At 38.0% G+C, this 18,441-nt stretch overlaps 1 protein-coding gene across 23 annotated transcripts in view; it reads left to right on the top strand.

Annotated features, from left to right (window-relative positions):
- The window catches only part of LOC103524328 (myosin heavy chain, muscle-like), an 82,092-nt gene that overhangs the window by 25,063 nt on the left and 38,588 nt on the right, over positions 1-18,441 (top strand). For 11 of the 23 annotated variants that reach the window (XM_026833421.1, XM_026833414.1, XM_026833427.1 and 8 more), the window contains exons 2-8: positions 2,016-2,311; positions 4,062-4,205; positions 6,692-6,848; positions 7,695-7,918; positions 9,110-9,173; positions 9,591-9,689; positions 13,244-13,347. In XM_026833421.1, the coding sequence (XP_026689222.1) occupies positions 2,105-2,311; positions 4,062-4,205; positions 6,692-6,848; positions 7,695-7,918; positions 9,110-9,173; positions 9,591-9,689; positions 13,244-13,347 (999 nt within the window). In that variant the 5' untranslated portion in view covers positions 2,016-2,104. Of the gene's footprint in view, positions 1-2,015; positions 2,312-3,838; positions 3,983-4,061; positions 4,206-6,691; positions 6,849-7,694; positions 7,919-9,109; positions 9,174-9,590; positions 9,690-13,243; positions 13,348-17,579; positions 17,684-18,441 lie in introns of all 23 variants that reach the window. The other 12 variants (XM_026833424.1, XM_026833423.1, XM_026833419.1 and 9 more) reach the window with 4 other exon arrangements.

The following is an 18,441-nucleotide window of genomic DNA, read 5'->3' as shown; positions in this document are numbered from 1 at the left end:
AAAAAAAAAACAACTATAGAATAAGTCTCAACCGCTTGTTGCTTTGCGGCATTTTGATGTTTGCTACTCGTGTTTGGGATATTACTTAGAGGAAAACAGCTAATAATATTGCAACCTCTTGTCAGCACAAATCCTTGGCTCTGTCTGGCTAAGGGGAGCATTAAACAGAGAGAAGACTAGCGTCTGGCTGTGGGACTATAAACAGGGAGGAGAACAGCTAACCCTGAACCAGGGCCTAACGCAAGCTGGCAGTTGCTTCAAAGGGTTCTTCTCTGCTTTTAAAGACGCAAGCAGCAGTCCTCACGAGGTTGACATGCGGTTCAGGAAAAAACGAGCCAGACCAAATTAAGCATGGCTAGAGCTAGAGAACATCACCCCGGTGTATAGCGATACAAAAAGAGCATCTTTATCCTTTAATTCTGCTATCGCCATTGCGGCGAAAGCCTAAAGCCGCTACTACACAACAAGCAACACAACAACAACACAACAACAACCAACAACAACAACACAACAACAAGCAACAACAACAACAACAACAACACAAGCACAACAACAAATCTTGGCTCTCTTTTTTGAGCGAATTCTAGGATTATGACGCTGTGTCAACATCTTTTTGTAGGTATTTCATAGGATACAATCTTGAATATTTGATTATTTACCCACCAATTACCAATTTGTTTTGTGGGTGGCCTACCTCCCTAGGTCCCTACCACCCCACGCTTCCGTTTGTAATTCCAAATAAACTTTCAAGTTAAGGATGGTAACCCCAAATGGATCATGGTTTGTCGATTAATAACATTATGGATCTACTGGTGATTGACTGATGATAAATAACATGTAAACATGGACTTTACACACATGTGTTTATGTACTCCTGGAACGAAGCTGACGCCTCATTAGCTGAAAAGTGAAGTAAGCTATCATATTCGACCCAAAGATGACACACGTGTGTCGAACTTTATTAAAAAGACTCAGTCATACTGCAATTTTGGAGGTATATCTCGGATATTGGAGGTAACCAGTAGTGCGTAATAAAAATAACTATAGTCAATATATACTGAGGAACACAAAAAGAGAAAACACAGACCAAGAGAATATGAGATATTCATCTCATTCAACACAGGCATAAAGACTCGTTACGTTTTTTTTGTGATAAAACATGGTTTATGTACTCGAGAACAAATCTACTCCCTCATTTCCTTGAAAGTCTAAGACCGTCATATTGTCCCATATACCAGATTTTAAAACCTTTTCGAAGGGTATATTTTAAAAAAAAATTTAATTTGAAATTTAAAAAAAAAAAAAAAAAAAAAAAAAAAAAAAAATGGTTTGAAATTTGATCTTAACATTTGTCTTATATACCTAACAATGAATTCATTCAATTCTATTTTTAAATTTTGTGAATTCTTTTTTATATTTGATAGGAAGGTAAATATGCATTTACCTATTTGCAAATTAACCATCTTATCGGTAGAGCAAGAGCATTTGCTTATCCAATAGTTATTGGGCGGGGTCACAATCTGATCTGGTTTGAACTCAGCTTGTGATTCCGGCCATAAGTGACCGTAATGCCAGCCGCTCACGCTACCGTCTCGTCTGACAGACCGCGGTCCGTGAGACCGTCTGAACCTCTGTGACGGCTAAAGCGCCGCATCGCGGACTATTGGACGGTGTGCCTGACCTAGGTCCCAAGCTTTTTGCGCCACACACTTTGAGACTGTCTGATAGACCAAGAGGACAGACCCAAATCTGTCAGACGGGCTGAGCGTGAATATAATAGACCTTGTTTATCCTGTTTGAGACTGTCTGATAGACCAAGAGGACAGACCCAAGTCTGTCAGACGGGCTGAGCGTGAATATAATAGACCTTGTTTATCCTGCTGGGATAGGACTGAAAAGTTCCTTTATCCCCGCAGTCTAACTAAGGTCTTTTGTGTGTGTGGGCGTGAGTGGCGGGTAATCGGGCACAAGACAATCTGTCCTTGGGTGATTCTCACCTTCACCATCTTTTCCAGCAGGCACAACGCACCCGCGAAACTTTCCAAGAACGACGAGGCCCTAACAGGGAGAACTTAGCACCCGAGACGAATCAAACCGCCGCACCATGCCCAAGGTAGAGAAATCGGCCGGCGAGGACCCCGATCCCACCCCGTACCTGTACGTGTCCCTGGAACAGAAGCGTATCGACCAGACGAAGCCCTATGATGCCAAGAAGGCGTGTTGGGTCCCTGACGAGCAGGAAGGATTCGTGCAGGGAGAGATCAAGGGAACCAAGGGAGACATTGTGTCCGTTACCCTGCCCGGAGGAGAGGTATGTATTGTCGATAGGAAAACTATCAAATGAATACCAAAATGAAGGACTTTTATCTACGAAGAATCATAAAATGAATACCCAACGTAAAGGACTTTTATCTACGAAGAATCATAAAATGAATACCCAATGTAAAGGACTTTTATCTACGAAGAATCATAAAATGAATACCCAACGTAAAGGACTTTTTTTGGTGGGGTCCAACACATGCTACTGCACATTGAACTCCACTTACACTTGATATATGTTTATTTTTTCTCTACAAAGGAAATTGATGAACATCCCTTTCATGCCAGCAAAAATTAATAATGTTTATATGGCTAAAATATCCCATCAGTCGACACGGCTTATTTTTTCAAGTTTACATTACATTGAAATGGGGGTCTTTTATGACGAAATTCCTGTGTACGGAGTTCAGTATGTACGTAGGACTGTTGCACCTATTTTTTTTATTTATTATTTTTTTTTTTCAATTAGGTAAGTAACAAGGCATAGAGTACCTCACTTACATAGTAATCTAGTAGAATAGAATAGAATAGAATATACCTTGTTTATACTGCCAGAATGAGACTCAAAAGTCCCTTTACTCCCGCAGTCTAAACAAGGTCTCATGTATTTGGTACAAAATAGGTGTAGTTTTTATAAATTCCTTGCTTAAATTCTAAAAAAAAGTAGACCTTATTCATACGGTCGGCTAAGACTGAAAAGTCTTACTTGGCCAAAAGTCTAGTATAATCTACATACATACACATAAAAGGTATTTTATGACGAAATTCCTGTGTGCGGAGTTCAGTATGTAGGACTGTTGCACCTATTTTTTTTATTATTATTATTTTATTTTTTTTTTTTCAATTAGGTAAGTAACAAGGCATAGAGTACCTCACTTACATAGTAATCTAGTAGAATAGAATAGAATATACCTTGTTTATACTGCCAGAATGAGACTGAAAAGTCCCTTTACTCCCGCAGTCTAAACAAGGTCTCATGTATTTGGTACAAAATAGGTGTAGTTTTTATAAATTAAAACCTAGCTTAAATTCTAAAAAAAAGAAAAGTAGACCTTATTCATACGGTCGGCTAAGACTGAAAAGTCTTACTTGGCCAAAAGTCTAGTATAATCTACATACATACACATAAAATGAAATAAACACCATCTAGATCACAATACATAACATTTTATAGTTCCATTTATTTGTTCTAAAATTCGTAAAATAATATTGATTGAGAGGTATATCCCTTCAAATATCACTCCAGTTATATCAATGCAAACACCACACATAGGTACACTTTATCAGTATGTTCTAATTCCATCCCCCCCCTTACTTATATAAACACTATCTAGATCACAATACATAACATTTTATAGTTCCATTTATTTGTTCTAAAATTAGTAAAATAATATTGATTGAGAGGTATATCCCTTCTGCTAGCTACAAATATCACTCCAGTTATATCAATGCAAACACCACACATAGGTACACTTTATCAGTATGTTCTAATTCCATCCCCCCCCTTACTTATGAGCAGACCAAAGACATCAAAAAGGAGAACGTGTTCCCGGTCAATCCGCCCAAATTCGAGAAAGTCGAAGACATGGCCGACATGACCCATCTAAACGACGCGTCCGTTCTTCACAACCTGCGTCAACGCTACTACGCCAAACTTATCTATGTAAGTGCCTCCCTCTGGTGTCAATTCTTTCAACTAATCAGAACTCTTTTCTCCGCTTGTCTCTCCCAAATGATCTTAGGTGAAAGATTTTAAGAAGGAACAAGTGGGCCAGGTGAACCCGCCCAAGTATGAGAAAGCCGAGGACATGTCCAACTTGACCTACTTGAACGACGCCTCTGTACTGTACAACTTGAAACAGAGATACTACCACAAGCTGATCTACGTAAGTCCGAACTGGCCCGATCTCGACCGAGCTGGCCCGAGACCACGCCCCTGAGGAACGCGCTTTGACCGCCCCCTTCCTCGCCTGTGTCTTCGTCTCTGGAATGTTTCCGCCCCTGTGTTTTTGTTTTTGCCAGCTCAGCCGTCGTGAACAGCCGACCCTGTTGGTTTTTGTAGACTTTTTTTTTGTTGTCTATTCCTGTCCTGAAATTGAAGTCCTTCGTTGTGGCACGTATTTATCCTTTTTTTTATCCTTGTTCTTAATATCTTAGTCCCATATGTCCTTGTTTCATTTGTTCTTGTTTCTCATATTATTCCTTACTTTTTTCCAATATTATTCTTTCATTTTCCCTCGCTCTTATTTGTTCGTGTCTCCCTTTTTCATATTTACTCTTTTGTTCCTTTCTCATTTTCCCTACATTTTTTTGCTATTTCGTCTAATCCCACTTGTACCTACATCGGGTTGCATCCCCTTTTTAAAATACCCACTCAAGCATGCCTTTCCCTTTTTCCCATAATTACCAAAATTCCCTCAAATTGTCCAGAAATTCCTCTCATCAATTTGTCTAGTCCTATTGTATGGATCTTCGGATCTTCTCGTTTATGTGTTAAAATTTTCCCCTTTTGTGCACGAACAACTCGATAAACCAAAATACAATTTGCGAGTTGTGATTGTAAGCAGCGCTACCGAAATGAAGCGTCAGTCCAAACAAAGGAATTGAGAGACTTGGGGTCGACATTTCTTTCCTAGCCTGTGTTTTTTTCGTTGCCCCTTTCCTTGTGACAGTTGAACTATGGACGTTTCAGACTGTGTTTTTTAAGTCCTTTAAAATGAGCGCGTCGACATTTCTTTCCTAGCCTGTGTTTTTTTCGTTGCCCCTTTCCTTGTGACAGTTGAACACTATGGACGTTTCAGACTGTGTTTTTTAAGTCCTTTAAAATGAGCGATTTTTGTTTTTCAACGCTTGTAAAATTGAGCTTTGAAGGAGCTTTTTGGTTCCAAATGGGAGGGTAATCTTAATCATTCAACAAGAAAAAATAATATAAATACCTAAATATCAATCTCTTCCCATTATAGCATTTACGACTTTATGCTGCACGAAAATCGCTCGTTTTAAAAGTTTCTTTTCTCCCCTACGCATATTTTGGTATTATGGTCTCGTAAATATTTTTCGTAGTTTGGTAAGTATACAGTATGTTTTCTCGTGTGTGCCATTGAAACCAGTCTATTTCCTGAACAATGGCCTCACGAAGTTTTTATCATTTTGTGCTTTGTTTGTTTCTTTGTAGGTTCCTTTCAACGCCTATCTTTATCCTGTTGGCTCTTTTCTCTTTCTCCTTTAGCTCATAATCAAGTTTTTATCATGTTGTGCTTTGTTTGTTTCTTTGTAGGTTCCTTTCAACGCCTATCTTTATCCTGTTGGCTCTTTTCTCTTTCTCCTTTAGCTCATAATCATATTCTGCTTCTTATTTTCTCTTATCTTCTTATTTCTTTTCCTCTTTATCAACTTCATTTTCCCTAAATTATACAAAAAATGTCCCTAAATTATTATCTATTACCGTTCTAAATTCCCTTTATTTTCCCTGGATTATTTTCTGTATATTTTTTTGTCACCTCAAATCTCATCTATACGAGACAATGATGTGATTTGAAGTAGACCCAAGTATTTTTCTCGTTTTGTTTTTGTGATTTTGTACATTATTTTGTATTTTGTACACTATGTACCTATTTTGTATGTACGTTGTACGATATTTTTTGTATTTTGTCTACATTTTTGTAACGCTCTCAAATGTAACAAGCGTAGAGAAACTGACACAATTTTGTGTTCTTTATGTCAGGTGAAAAAAAAAAATCGGAAATGTACATTTCGGTTTAAATTTTTGAAGTGAGAGAATTTAAGAGCAAAATCGGTCTATTTTTGGATTTTTATCTACTGCCACATTTCGACAGTTTTGATGTAATATTTTGACAATCTTTATGTCTATTTTTGACAATTTGAAATCCGTATTCATGAATGAACGACCCATGTTTAGCTCTTGAACTAAAATATACAAAATCCTCGAGTTAAAACCTAGAACTTCCTTGGTTTGTTCAACAAAAAGGAAATAACCTGCCTCCGTAACACAGGTTCAATCCCAGCCGAGGCATGAAATTTCATCATTTATTTGAGAATTTTGTCAAAGGTATAGACCAGAGCTAAAGAGGTTTACCGAGCCATTAGGACCAATTTTGAAGAAACAAGAAACCATTTACAAATAAAAATCGGTAATGGTTTCTTCAAATTAAATTGAACCCAAGGGCAATTTGATGCCTAAACCCTTGATAAATGAAACAATAAGTTTTCAGTAATGAAACAATAAGTTGGAAAAAAAAACAATAAGTTTTCCATATTCATTCTCTCGGCACGTTTTCTTATTGCTCGTTGATCCTTTTTGCAACACTCCCTGGGAACGTGTTCTCATTTTCTGACTCCGCCACTTTTGCAGACCTACTCTGGACTTTTCTGTGTTGCCATCAATCCCTACAAGAGATATCCCGTGTACACCCTGCGTTGTGCCAAGCTGTACCGAGGCAAGAGACGTAATGAAGTGCCCCCCCACGTATTCGCTGTGTCTGACGGAGCCTACGTTAACATGTTGACCAGTAAGTATCGATAGAAATCATCATAATCATAAAATCGATAGAAATCATTCATTATTTGTATCAAAGTAGAGAGCTTTCGTTACAACTTCTGTGGGTATCCGGTATCACAGTATTACTAAGAGTCTCCTTGAGTATTTCTGTCATTTCTATAATTTTTCTTTTTACTCTGGTAATGTCTGGTCGTTACTGACTTAAAGTAGCTACTGAATTGTCCTCACGAGGCTGATTAAAACTTCTCTTTTTCCTTTATACAGAGTGTTTCAAAAGTCCGGGGACCCTTGAATATTTTTTGAATGGCTAAAGATGGGAACCTGAAATTTGGCATATAGTTATCATCAAATCGATAGAAATCATTCATTATTTGTATCAAAGCAGAGAGCTTTCGTTACAACTTCTGTGGGTATCCGGTATCACAGTATTACTTAGAGCCTCCTTGAGTATTTCTGTCATTTCTATAATTTTTCTTTTTACTCTGGTAATGTCTGGTCGTAACTGACTTAAAGTAGCTACTGAATTGTCCTCACGAGGCTGATTAAAACTTCTCTTTTTCCTTTATATAATTAGTTCCCTCATGAAATTCCCTTTCTTATCTGATTCCCTTTTCTTCCTCAGACAAAGAGAACCAGTCGACGTTGATTACCGGAAAGACCGAAATCTTTCCCCCCCTATTAAGTAAAACTTCTCTTTTTCGTTCATAAAATTCTCTTTTCCCTAATGAATTTTCTCATAAAATTCTCCTTTTTTCCCCCTCAGACAAAGAGAACCAGTCTATGTTGATTACCGGAGAGTCTGGTGCTTCTTTCCCTAATTAATTTTCTCATAAAATTCTTCTTTTTTCCCCCTCAGACAAAGAGAACCAGTCTATGTTGATTACCGGAGAGTCTGGTGCCGGAAAGACCGAGAACACGAAGAAGGTAATCGCCTACTTCGCCACCGTAGGAGCTTCCACCAAGAAGGATGAGGCCTCCGAGAAGAAGGGCTCCCTGGAGGACCAGGTCGTCCAAACCAACCCTGTACTGGAAGCGTTCGGTAACGCCAAGACCGTGCGTAACGACAACTCTTCCCGTTTCGTAAGTACTTGGCGCTTTTTCTTTGATTACTTTTACAGTTTTTTCTTTTAGTTACATACTTGCATATAAGTAAACATTGAAGCTATTTCATAAGACCCAGGATCTTTTTGTCTACTTCTTTAACCGTCTTTTAGTTACATACTTGCATATAAGTAAACATTGAAGCTATTTCATAAGACCCAGGATCTTTTTGTCTACTTCTTTAACCGGATTGTATTATTGAATTTTGAAATATTGCTAGCGAGATTTAAATGTTATCTATGTATATCTATACACAATGCATCGATATCTTTTAAGCCAGTGTTCTAGTGGAGATGTCAAAACTTCCAATATTGTTATTGGTGGAGATGCCAAACCATACTTGCATATAAGTAAACATTGAAGCTATTTCATAAGACCCAGGATCTTTTTGTCTACTTCTTTAACCGGATTGTGTTATTGAATTTGGAAATATTGCTAGCGAGATTTAAATGTTATCTATGATGGTCTATACACACTGCATCGATATCTTTTAAGCCAGTGTTCTAGTGGAGATGTCAAAACTTCCAATATTGTTATTGGTGGAGATGGATGGTCTATACACACTGCATCGATATCTTTTAAGCCAGTGTTCTAGTGGAGATGTCAAAACTTCCAATATTGTTATTGGTGGAGATGTCTTTAACCGGATTGTATTATTGAATTTTGAAATATTGCTAGCGAGATTTAAATGGTATCTATGATGGTCTATACACAATGCATCGATATCTTTTAAGCCAGTGTTCTAGTGGAGATGTCAAAACTTCCAATATTGTTATTGGTGGAGATGCCAAAATTCCCAATACACTTATTAGTGGAGATGTCCTAACTACCATTGTAGTAATTAGTGGAGATGCCAAAACTCCCATTATAGTTATTGGTGAAAATGTCAAAACTCCCACTACATACTACATATTAGTGGAGATGTCAAAGCTCTCAAAATCGTATTCTAAACCAAATGAATTTTTTTTTTTTCACCTCTTATGAATTTGAGTTTATCTCTTGTTGCGTTCCAGGGTAAATTCATCAGAATTCACTTCGGACCCTCCGGAACAATGCACTTACCTACATATTAGTGGAGATGTCAAAGCTCTCAAAATCGTATTCTAAACCAAATGAATCTTTTTTTTTTCACCTCTTATGAATTTGAGTTTATCTCTTGTTGCGTTCCAGGGTAAATTCATCAGAATTCACTTCGGACCCTCCGGAAAACTGGCTGGTGCTGATATTGAAACATGTAAGTTACACTCCTATGATATTTTTTTATTAGTAGTATAATGAAAATAAATAAAACCTCAGTCGTTTGTTTAGTGGTTAGACTTTGGATCTGAAGGTTTGAGGTGCGAACCCAAATCAAGTCATAGAATTTAGTGAGGGGTATTACCTAAGAGGAGAACAACATTTGGGGCAGATAGGAAAAGGAGTAGTACTAATAGTGAATCTCAATAATTTGATTTAAATCAAATCAATATTTAAATCATTTCATAACAACACATTTATTACTGTCATTTTTGTGGCAATAATTTAAAGATGGTCAAGAGAGTTGAAATTGTCTTTTTATTGATTCGTCGCGAGATTTTGACAATGTATTTGTTAATATCTTTTCTGACTAGCATTTACATGGAACTCACTCTCTTTTGCTTCGCCCTTTCAGATCTGCTGGAGAAGGCCCGTGTCATTTCCCAACAAGCTCTTGAACGTTCCTACCACATTTTCTACCAAATGATGTCCGGCTCCGTCAAGGGAGTGAAAGGTAAGAACTTTGTCGCTCCAATTTGACCCCCTCCCTTTTGATTGAACCTTTTATATGTTTTAGACTATAAGCTTAGGATCTGAATAATAAGATAAGACTATTATCTCTTTAATGATCTCATAGTTAGAACCACAACCTTAGTTTATACTTGGCTTAACTCTTGGGTTAATGGGCGTTTGTGATTGGCTGAAAAGTTTGAAATCAACCAATAAGATCGCTTGATGTAAGAGTTAAACTTAAACCGAGTTTAATCTCGGGTCATGGATCTCGACATGTGTAATTTAAGTGTATTTCGTGTATGACTTTTAAATGATAATATATAATCCACCGTAAAATTATGTTGAAAACGTGTCCACTTCATGAATTTCATTGAGAGTTTGGAAACTGTGCAATTAACTCGAGGATGTTGGTAGTTAGGCACTTTCTTTAATTAATTCAGTAAGTGCATAATTGAATGATGCATATTTTCAAAATTACTACAAACGTGGAAATGGATTAAGATATTTTTTCATAATTAGTTTATATCACGAAATAAATCGTAAACTGGATTCGTACATTCCACTAATGGATGTTCATACTTTATTTCCTTTAGAAGTCTCATCCGTTTATTTGCCCTTTTGATTTACTCCTACGTATGTGAATATGTATATCTCAATGTGAGTTCTCAATTTTTAGCCCGTCCTTCCTTTATTATTAGCCTTAAGATACCATGTTTTTTACTTACAGTAGGTATTACACGATGCGCATTTCGATCATTTTCAATGTTTATCTCATTGAAATATCATGAAGTGGACTTTGTTCATCTGCAAAAGTTTACGGAGTGTAAATCCTTAGGTTAAAAACTGAGTGGAGCGGAGAGCATAGCGCATCGAGCAGCGAGCATTTAGAAACTCATCTCTTACGAAACGATACTGTCGTGTGTGCCCTGCCTAAGCAACAGCTCGGCTGGGCAAATAAATTTCTATGTTTCTCGTTCTCATTTCATGTTCTGGACAGGAGTCAAGAAATTTCCGTTCCTGTGTGCCCCGTTCGTTCTTGCCATGTTTAATTCTTGATGTTTATTTCAGCACGAATAGAACACCAGTGGCGAAACGTAGAAAAGAGGGACTTTTTTTAACATGAAAAGAAAAAGGAGCCAGCCTAGTTAGCTTGGTTGGTAGCGCGTCTGCCTAATAAGCACTAGGCCGCAGTTTCGATTCCCGCCCGGGGCGGATTTTATCCTGAAAAGATAATATTCGTTCTTGGAAGGGCTGGCTTTCTCCTATCCTGTATTCCTTCTCTCTTCGATTTCGGGACGATAAAACTTGTTTAGACTGCGGGAGTAAGGGGACTTTTCAGTCCTATGCTGGTAGTATAAACAAGGTATGTTCTATTCTACGTTACTAATGTCCGACCTTACCACAGAGAGCTTTAGTTAATCCACATTTCCAGAGTTTAAGAAATACTGGCCTGTGTAAATCAAATGGGTGACGTCAAACCCTTGACACCTTAATTGTAATACCCGCACATTCTTCCCTCATTTCTACGTCCGCCACTGGTCGTCATTCGCCCCTTATGTCTACACCACTGATCACTCGCATAGCAGATGCGGCAAAACCCTTGACACTGTGTTAACTCTCAGTGGTTAAGAGCGGCCTTAATTGTAATACCCGTACATTCTTCCCTCATTTCTACGTCCGCCACTGGTCGTCATTCGCCCCTTATGTCTACACCACTGATCACTCGCATAGCAGATGCGGCATCAGGTTACAGCAAGCGTTGTTTTCGTATTTATTTCTTATTTCCATTCTCTCTTCTCGACATCATTTTTTGGCTCTCAAATCTCTCAATATGTTGATGGTGGTGCTTTCTCGAATGCCACGAAAGAGTGTTTTGCGATTGGAGCATTGTGCTTCACAAATACTGATGCCAGGTTCTGGAACTTTGTTGCCTTCCGAATCTCTTTTATTATTTTTTGTGTCCCTCCCATTTAATTGTCCGTAAACGGATAAGGTTCGTTCTTGGAACGGCTGACTTTCTCCTATCCCGTCCTCATTCTTTCTTCGTTTTCGGGACCCGTAAACGGATAAGGTTCGTTCTTGGAACGGCTGACTTTCTCCTATCCCGTCCTCATTCTTTCTTCGTTTTCGGGACTCCTTCGGTTCGTTCTTGGAACGGCTGACTTTCTCCTATCCCGTCCTCATTCTTTCTTCGTTTTCGGGACGATAAGACCTCCGCAGTCACAGTTCCCTCTGTCAAACCTTATCAAACTTCATATTCCTTGCAAGAATTTTAGTTTTAAGAATCTGCAGAGAAAGTTCCCAAATAATTGGTACAAGAAGGGCCATCGTCTGTGTAAGCCCCATGTCACTGCGACCTGAATAGATCATTTGTGAATCAAGTAATGACAAATCTGTTAATAATGTATGTTCGGTTTTCGCAGAATTTAGATTAGACACCATTGAGACAGTTTGTATATGTATGTGTTTTTTCCATGTACATTTTAATGTATTTATATGTTGGTTTGACATCCCCTACCTTCCGAAACTGGCGAATGAAACCCATTTTGAAATGCAACGAAGAGCCTCTTGTGCATTTTGTAAGATAAGAGTTTTGACTCCCGTACATATTTTGTGTAAAGCTGTTCAAACGTTTCAAATTGGAAAGTTCTTTGAATAGGGAATCCGAAGATTGGGAATATCAGCAAAATTTGACGTCACAATAACAAAGTTTCTCATGGAACTGGAACCTGATAGGTTTCGGTCATTACATATTCAAAGAACTTGAGATTTGAAACATTTGACGTCACAATAACTAAGTTTCTTATGGAACTGGAACCTGATAGGTTTCGGTCATTACATATTCAAAGAACTTGAGATTGGAAACGTTCGAACACTGAGAATCAATACTGTTCTCAGTTGATTTTTACTGGACTATTTGTTGATTTTTACTGGACAATTTGTTGATTTTTACTGGACTATTTGTTGATTTTTCACATTTCCCCCCGTGTTTTTATTTGCTCATTTTTTTCATCTTCCCATCCATACTTAGGGGCATCTTTTTATGAACAAGAATTCTCGCTCTCAAGTCAGACTGAAGTCAATTCAGGTCAATCAGATGTTTGGAATTGCTTCAGTGTAACTTGAGAGCCAGTATTTTGTTCATAGATAAGCTTGCCCCATCCTTTAGGGCAGTTGGCCCTGCACCAAAACCTCAGAGTGGGCTATTTGTGCCTGGAGTTAATTTTGTTCATAAATATGGCCTTCGTTCTTTTTACATTTTCTTGTGTATATTCATCTGCATCTTTTTATGAACAAGAATTCTCGCTCTCAAGTCAGACTAAAGTCAATAAAATTCAGGTCAATCAGATGTTTGAAATTGCTTCAGTGTAGCTTGAGAGCCAGTATTTTGTTCATAGATAAGCTTGCCCCATCCTTTAGGGCAGTTGCCTCTGCACCAAAGCCTCAGAGTGGGCTATTTGTGCCTGGAGTTAATTTTGTTCATAAATATGGCCTTCGTTCTTTTTACATTTTCTTGTGTATATTCATCTTTTATTCATACTTATTCGCCGTCAGAGATGTGCTGTTTAAGCGGGGACATCACGGATTACCATTTTGTTGCTCAGGGTAAAACGACAATTCCCAATGTAGACGACGGTGAAGAGTTCACCCTCACGGATGTAAGTTCGGGAACCTTCGAGTCGAGACCCGACCGAATCCGAATACTCACGACCTCCTCTTCTTCGTATTAGAGCGGCCAATTTGACCCAAACGAAAAAACCCGATTGTACGCGTATTTTAACTTGTGGAATCGGAACTGAACTCCCAACCTTCAATTGCTAAAATTGTCAACTTTTCAAGTCTCAGCTCTTTATTTGTCAGGGTTGGGAAGACGCCATCTTGGATTTCCAATATTTTTTTATTTATTTATTATTATTTCATCTAACAATTCTTCCTCAAGCTCAGTAAACCTTGAGCTGAATCCTCCTCGTCTAAAACTTTACCAACAATAGCTCAAGTTTGTTGCCAACATTTCAACTCTCAACCCTGGATTTGTCAGGGTTGAGCCATCTTGGATTTCCAATGGTTTAGTACAGGCGCTACCACGCCACCTAAAGGTTAGAAGTTTGTATTTTTGTTTAAAAGAGGAGAAATGGGCTTCGGAAGAGGGAAAATCGGGTCGGATTCCTCAAAAAATACGCGTTTTTCGGGGTCAATATTGGTCGCTAGTTTTCCTTTCGTGTTGTAGATCTCTGTTTCCGTAGACTCTCTTTCCACCAGATTTGTCAGGGTTGGGAAGACGCCATCTTGGATTTCCAATGGTTTAGCACAGGTGCTACCACGCCACCTAAAGGTTAAAAGTTTGTATTTTTGTTTAAAAGAGGAGAAATGGGCTTCAGAAGAGGGAAAATCGGGTCGGATTCCTCAAGAAAAAATACGCGTTTTTCGGGGTCAATATTGGTCGCTAGTTTTCCTTTCGTGTTGTAGATCTCTGTTTCCGTAGACTCTCTTTCCACCCTAGCTAGAACCTAGGCCTCATACAAAAGTTTTGACCATTTTGTATATCGTACTTTCTCCCGGCAGATTCTTTTCTACAAAGTTTTTTGTAACAAAATCACGGACTATTTTGCGAACAAGAACTTTGCTGGAGAATCTGCGAATTTTGATTTTTGGATTTACGATTTTCTTTTGTGTTTTTATTATTTTTGTTTTTGCTATAGAAATGTAGAAAACGTTGGAACTCATTTTCTAGACACCAAAAATTCCTTATGGTAACTCTTACCATGTACATAATATATGCAGTTAATGAAATTCTCTTGATAGGAATTAGGGACATGCGGACTCACAGCTTAACTCCTTCACAAAAAGCCCACTCTAAAGCTTAGGTGTAAGGGCAAACAGCCCTAAAAGTTGGGTTAAGCTTATAAAGGGATTTACAAAGTCTAGGTGTCTAGGACTAGGACCATTCACAAACTCAGTGGTTGGGTGGAAGAGCTCCTGCAGGAGAACGCTGCCACTTAAAAGAAAGCATTAAAGCTATGAAAAAACAGGTTGAAAGTTTTTTGTAACAAAATCATGGACCATTTTGCGAACAAGAACTTTGCTGGAGAATCTGCGATTTTTGATTTATGGATTTACGATTTTCTTTTGTGTTTTTATTATTTTTGTTTTTGCTATAGAAATGTAGAAAACGTTGGAACTCATTTTCTAGACACCAGAGTACAAGAAATGGTTGCATTTTACAATAATGGTTGCATAATACATTATTTAGAGTCCAATGAGGTACATCCGAAAAGCAGATATTTTTGATATTTGTCGCGAACGATTAAATTATTTAAAATGATATCAAAACACTCTTTTTCTTTGTTAAATGCAATCATCTTGTTCAGAAACCAAGACATCTCCAACAAATTGAGATATTGCAAGAAATGGTTGCATTTTACAATAATGGTTGCATAATACATTATTTAGAGTCCAATTAGGTACATCCGAAAAGCAGATATTTTTGATATTTGTCGCGAACGATTAAATTGTTTAAAATGATATCAAAACACTCTTTTTCTTTGTTAAATGCAATCATCTTGTTCAGAAACCAAGACATCTCCAACAAATTGAGATATTGACTCTCAATCTCTTGTATTTTGATTTTTGAAATTGTTTTTTTTTCTCCATGTTATTATTTTGAATATGGTTATTTTTGTTTTTTGTAACTTTTGTATGACCTACTTTCCTGCTCGTAAAATGACAGGGAGTGAAAGGTAAGAACTTTGTCGCTCCAATTTGACCCCCTCCCTTTTGATTGAACCCTTTTATATGTTTTAGACTATAAGCTTAGGATCTGAATAATAAGATAAGACTATTATCTCTTTAATGATCTCATAGTCAGAACCACAACCTTAGTTTATACTTGGCTTAACTCTTGGGTTAATGGGCGTTTGTGATTGGCTGAAAAGTTTGAAATCAACCAATAAGATCGCTTGATGTAAGAGTTAAACTTAAACCGAGTTTAATCTCGGGTCATGGATCTCGACATGTGTAATTTAAGTGTATTTCGTGTATGACTTCTCCATGTTATTATTTTGAATATGGTTATTTTTGTTTTTTGTAACTTTTGTATGACCTACTTTCCTGCTCGTAAAATGACACCATCTTCCCCCCGGATCTCCATGTTTGAACACAAATTCCCTTTTATATCCACTCATAACGAAATCATATTCAATTTTGCCTGAAATCCCGGGTCCCAGAATTTGTTATCTTTGTCTTAACCGAATTCCCTTTTATATCCACTCATAACGAAATCATATTCAATTTTGCCTGAAATCTCGGGTCCCAGAATTTGTTATCTTTGTGTTAACCGAATCCCAACCCTACGAACAATCCTATGAAAAATATACAAAGGACGGGTTTCACCAACCTTATTTTTTAGCCCCTAACAGCCCCAACCCTACGAACAATCCTATGAAAAATATACAAAGGACGGGTTTCACCAACCTTATTTTTTAGCCCCTAACAGCCGTTAACCGAATCTCAACCCTACGAACAATCCTATGAAAAATATACAAAGGACGGGTTTCACCAACCTTATTTTTTAGCCCCTAACAGCCCTGTTAAGGGCTATTTCACATCTAGACTGCAACTTGTAGTATACGGCAATTTTCATGTTGAATACTACATTTGTTTCATTGCTACGAAATAAAAACGGCGGTGAAACACTCATCTTTTTTTTTCATCACATTATCCTCCCCTATCTCCTCTCCCTCACAAACATGGTGTCATTGCGGCGACATTGAATGTTGTGTCTCTAAAGAAATTCCTTATGGTAACTCTTACCATGTATATGCAGTTAATGAAATTCTCTTGATAGGAATTAGGGACATGCGGACTCACAGCTTAACTCCTTCACAAAAAGCCCACTCTAAAGCTTAGGTGTAAGGGCAAACAGCCCTTATAAGCTTAACCCAACTTTTAGGTTGGGTTAAGCTTATAAAGGGATTTACAAAGTCTAGGACTAGGACCGTTCACAAACTCAGTGGTTGGGTGGAAGAGCTCCTGCAGGAGAACGCTGCCACTTAAAAGAAAGCATTAAAGCTATGAAAAACTGGTTTTATAGAACAGTGACTAGTGGTTCAGTGAATTGTAAAGGTACGAAAAAGGGTTTCTAAGGTACCCAGGAAAGCCCGATCTAGTCCCCAATTTTCGTCTTTAGTTTTTTTTTTTGTATAGCATACAACCTGGTTTCGACTCTCCTGCTTTCCAGTGGCTATTAGTCCCCTTATCTGTACCCTTTAGGCAAGTTTCCCCCATGTACAAATACCACATGCATCGTGCTACAGACCAGAAAAGACTGCTATGCATCTTACCCCTTACTCAAAACACTTTTGGGCTCCCCCTTGTATGTTACCCCTTTACTTAAAACACTTTTGGGAAATTCTGTATGTTACCCCTTACCTAAAACTCTGTACCCTTTAGACAAGTTTCCCCCATGTACAAATACCACATGCATCGTGCTACAGACCAGAAAAGACTGATATGCATCTTACCCCTTATTCAAAACACTTTTGGGCTCCCCCTTGTATGTTACCCCTTTACTTAAAACACTTTTGGGAAATTCTGTATGTTACCCCTTACCTAAAACACTTTTGGGAAACCCTGTACGTTACCCCTTACACACTTTTGGGTCCCCTTGTATGTTATTCCTTTCAACACTTTTGGGTCCCCCTGTATGTTACTCCTTACCTAAAACACTTTTAGGCCATGTTGTATGCGAATGAGACTGTACATACACCCCCGTTCCCCTCTTTCTGTGCACTTTTCCCATTTCTGTACGAATTTGAACTTTATGTGGAATTTTTGTCTCTAAACCCCCCCAAAAGGTCTCAAACCAGGACATTTGACCTCTATTTTTCCGCAGAATTCTGTCACCTTTCTAATAACATCAATGACTATCATTTTGTAAGTCAAGGCAAAACCTCTATCCCCGGTGTAGACGATGGTGAAGAGTTCCATATTACCGATGTAAGTGTTCTCCGAGCGAGGTTATAGCGCGATCCTAGCCTTCTCTCTTCGTATATGTACATTTCTGCACGCCCACTGATTACATCGAGTAGTACTAATAGTGAATCTCAATAATTTGATTTAAATCAAATCAATATTTAAATCATTTCATAACAACACATTTATTACTGTCATCTCCCTTGTATGTTATTCCTTTCAACACTTTTGGGTCCCCCTGTATGTTACCCCTTACCTAAAACACTTTCAGGCGAATGAGACTGTACATACACCCCCGTTCCCCTCTTTCTGTGCACTTTTCCCATTTCTGTACGAATTTGAACTTTATGTGGAATTTTTCAACCCTACGAACAATCCTATGAAAAATATACAAAGGACGGGTTTCACCAACCTTATTAATTTTTAGCCCCTAACAGCCCTGTTAAGGGCTATTTCACATCTAGACTGCAACTTGTAGTATACGGCAATTTTCACGTTGAATACTACATTTGTTTCATTGCTACGAAATAAAAACGGCGGTGAAACACTCATCTTTTTTTTTTTTTTTCATCACATTATCCTCCCCTATCTCCTCTCCCTCACAAACATGGTGTCATTGCGGCGACATTGAATGTTGTGTCTCTAAACCACCGTAAAATTATGTTGAAAACGTGTCCACTTCATGAATTTCATTGAGAGTTTGGAAACTGTGCAATTAACTCGAGGATGTTGGTAGTTAGGCACTTTCTTTAATTAATTCAGTAAGTGCATAATGGAATGAT

The sequence above is a fragment of the Diaphorina citri genome, unplaced genomic scaffold (genome assembly GCF_000475195.1).
Source record: "Diaphorina citri unplaced genomic scaffold, Diaci psyllid genome assembly version 1.1 scaffold92, whole genome shotgun sequence".
Lineage (NCBI taxonomy): Eukaryota > Metazoa > Arthropoda > Insecta > Hemiptera > Psyllidae > Diaphorina > Diaphorina citri.
Note: the sequence above shows the minus strand (reverse complement) of the source record. Positions and strands in the feature narration are given on the sequence as shown.